Below are 3,155 nucleotides of genomic sequence, written 5' to 3' on the forward strand. Positions count from 1 at the left end.
AGGATCCACAGAGTGGAGCCGTTAACCCTGTCGCGTCGTACCCTTAAACGCTGAGCGAAAGTGTTACCCATTTTTTTTTTCTTTTTTTGCTGTTTTTTATACCAAGGTGTTCTGCAAATGTTTATAGTCAAACCGACCATGCAAACAGAAAAACGGTTCCGCTCATTTGTTTAATTCCACGTGTAACGGTAACTAGGATACGTCGCAGTTTCTTGACGTCTTTGCGTGATGGAGAAAGTTGAAATTATCTGCACCTCGGTATCCAGCATCGGCGCGAATATGCAGTGCGGATTCTCGCAGTCGGAACGTTCCAACATTGACCTTCATTAAAATGTAAAGAATCCTGGTGTGCTTGTAAAAACGCCAAGCACTTGTACATCGAGGCACAAAGCGACAGTATTTCATTCAACGTGGGTCCATGCACCGTCTCACATTTCATTGCTTATGGGAAAATGCAGCGAAAATGGGAAGCGCAGAGGCTTCAGACGAGAAGCTTCAACTCGTGTCCTCTTATAGCTTTGACTCACTCACATCAGTGTAAAACCCTTCACGCGACCTGCATTTAACGCTCGAAGCTGTGACTCTCACTTTCTCGGAACACGAGAGAGGTCTTTGCCTCGTCCCTCCACGTTGTTCCCGAATCGTGGGAAACGAGCACGTCCAGGGACAACAAGACGCGGGGAAAGAAGAGCGCTTAATCGGGTCGGCCGTTGTTTCCCACGCTTTGCACCATTCTTTTATTTATATGCAACGCTACATCACGTCACCGCTGCCTTCGAATCGAATATCGTCGTCGCCGTTAGGGATCGGCAGGCGCGCAGTGGATGTGATTCAAAGGAGCCTGTTTTGGACTAGGGACTGTCAGTCTTGTGCCGACGCTCGCAACAACGCGTCGGCTTCGGCTCCTCCGCGACTCGGGTGTGACAGGTTTCCAGTTCTCTGCGCCGAAACTTGAACTCGCATCATGGTTTCTGCAATGCGGCCTAAGCATGGGCTGCTATTGCTAGTCATAGCCACAGCGTCGCAATGCCTGCAAACCCAGGCGCAACAGGGCGAATACACAACGGGGACTGTAATGAGCATGATCAACACCACGATGAGTGCAGCTTCGACGAAGACGACAACAACATCGACGAGTAGAACAACGACAACGACGACGTCGACCACAACTTCCAAGCCGGATCGTGCTGAGCAGCTCTTCAGGGAAGGTTTTGAGAAGATGACGCGCCTTGTGACGCGTGAATTCTACCCCGTTGTTAGCGATCTCATCTACGACCCAAACCTTTCCTCGAGCTGCATCGGGTCCCTCATGAAGATCGGTACGGGGCTGCGAAAGTTGGACATCTGGGCCGTGCAGAGTGAGTCCTGGCACTCAGATGAGAGCCCATTGTGCGGCACAAGTACACGCAACCAGCTGCAAGTGACTTCCTCACTTGCAGTTTGTTGTTCGGTTTGCACTTATTGCATTTTAAAATTTGTTACGAGGATTTTCTTTGTGAGTGGTAACTAATTGTGAGTGATTCAGGATGCGCGCAGATAGTTGCGACGAGAAAATACCCAAGTGTAACGTGCTTCTTATCATGGGAAGGTTTAGAGCGATATCGCTGGGCGTCTTTTTATTGTGTTAGCATGCAACACAGTGCTCTGTGAATAATATGCTTTTTACTCAAGTGTCGAGCCTTCTGCCCTATTTTGCTTTTTTCAAGCGTTCAAGAATGGTGAAGGGGTGTAAAAATTTATCAGTAAAAAATCGAACAGTTTCAAGCGAGGCGTTGCAATAATAGTCGGGTAGTAGACGAGGTATCGTGAGCGCTTTGTCTGGCAGCGCTCGCGGGAATATTGTTTTCAACGACGTTCACAGTATCATGAATTGAGAAGAAAACATTCAAAGGACAATTACGATATGTCCACATGAGAAATTTGAGCACAGCTATTTAAGCGTCTTTGAGACATATTGAGGCGAAAAATTTGAGAGATGCTCCTATATATATATATATATATATATATATATATATATATATATATATATATATATATATATATATATATATATATATATATATATATATATATATATATATATATATATATATATATATACATATATATATATATATATATATATATATACATATATATATATATATATATATATATATATATATATATATATATGTATATATATATATATATATATATATATATATATATATATATAAAGAACGGTCCACCATCCACAACTGTTCTTAGAATAAAATAGCATAACCGCGAAAGTTGTATGAGATACTTTTTGTATTCCACTGGCCCATTAGTAAAAAAAAACTGTATCATATATATATATATATATATATATATATATATATATATATATATATATATATATATATATATATATATATAATTCAAGGAGCCAACAGTCTACGAGTCCAAAGTAAGCGTATGGGGATAGTTGGGGATAGTATCATTATTGTTTTTTTTGTGTATTGCAGTTTATCATAACCAGAATTAGTTTTGTGATGATTTCTAGGGGGAAATAATATAAATGCAAAGCGGAAGAAAAAACAATGTGCCGATGATGGGAGTCGAACCCAAGACCTCCGAATATCGCGTCCAGCGCTCCACCAACTGAGCTACAACGACGCTTTCTTGGGTATCTACCTTGAGTGTAACCGAAACCTGATAGTGCTCACCGGCGCCACCATCATCCATAGCGGCGGATGTGGAATATCCTGTTATACCGCAAGCTTCACGTAGAGAGGGTGGCTGCTGTGCGGGGACCCTCTTACGCCACCTTTTTGGCCTTAAGACTGCCAGAGCCGAGACCCTCGCAGGCTGGTGAACACTCTCAGGTTTGGGTTACAGGCAACATAAATACCCAAGAAAGCGGAAGCCTTGCACAGCCGTCGTTGTAGATCAGTTGGTACAGCACTGGACGCAATATTCGGAGGTCTTCGGTTCGGCTCTCACATCAGTGCGTTGTTTTTCCTCCCGCTTTGCATTTATATTCTTTCTCCCTAAAAATAATCACAGGACTAATTCTGGTCAAGATCAACTATAAAACACACGCACATATAATAATAATAATAATAATAATAATAATAATAATAATAATAATAATAATAATAATAATAATAATAATAATAATAATAATAATA

At 41.5% G+C, this 3,155-nt stretch overlaps 1 protein-coding gene across 1 annotated transcript in view; it reads left to right on the forward strand.

Annotated features, from left to right (window-relative positions):
• The first annotated feature begins 1,096 nt into the window (after positions 1–1,096).
• The window catches only part of LOC146202461 (nose resistant to fluoxetine protein 6-like), a 35,712-nt gene continuing 33,653 nt past the window's right edge, over positions 1,097–3,155 (forward strand). Inside the window, exon 1 of the mRNA XM_084601394.1 lies at positions 1,097–1,358. Within this exon, the coding sequence (XP_084457520.1) occupies positions 1,097–1,358 (262 nt within the window). The remainder of the gene's footprint in view (positions 1,359–3,155) is intronic.

This window comes from Amblyomma maculatum, chromosome 1 (assembly GCF_055883805.1).
Source record: "Amblyomma maculatum isolate TAMU_Amacu chromosome 1, ASM5588380v1, whole genome shotgun sequence".
Taxonomy (NCBI): domain Eukaryota; kingdom Metazoa; phylum Arthropoda; class Arachnida; order Ixodida; family Ixodidae; genus Amblyomma; species Amblyomma maculatum.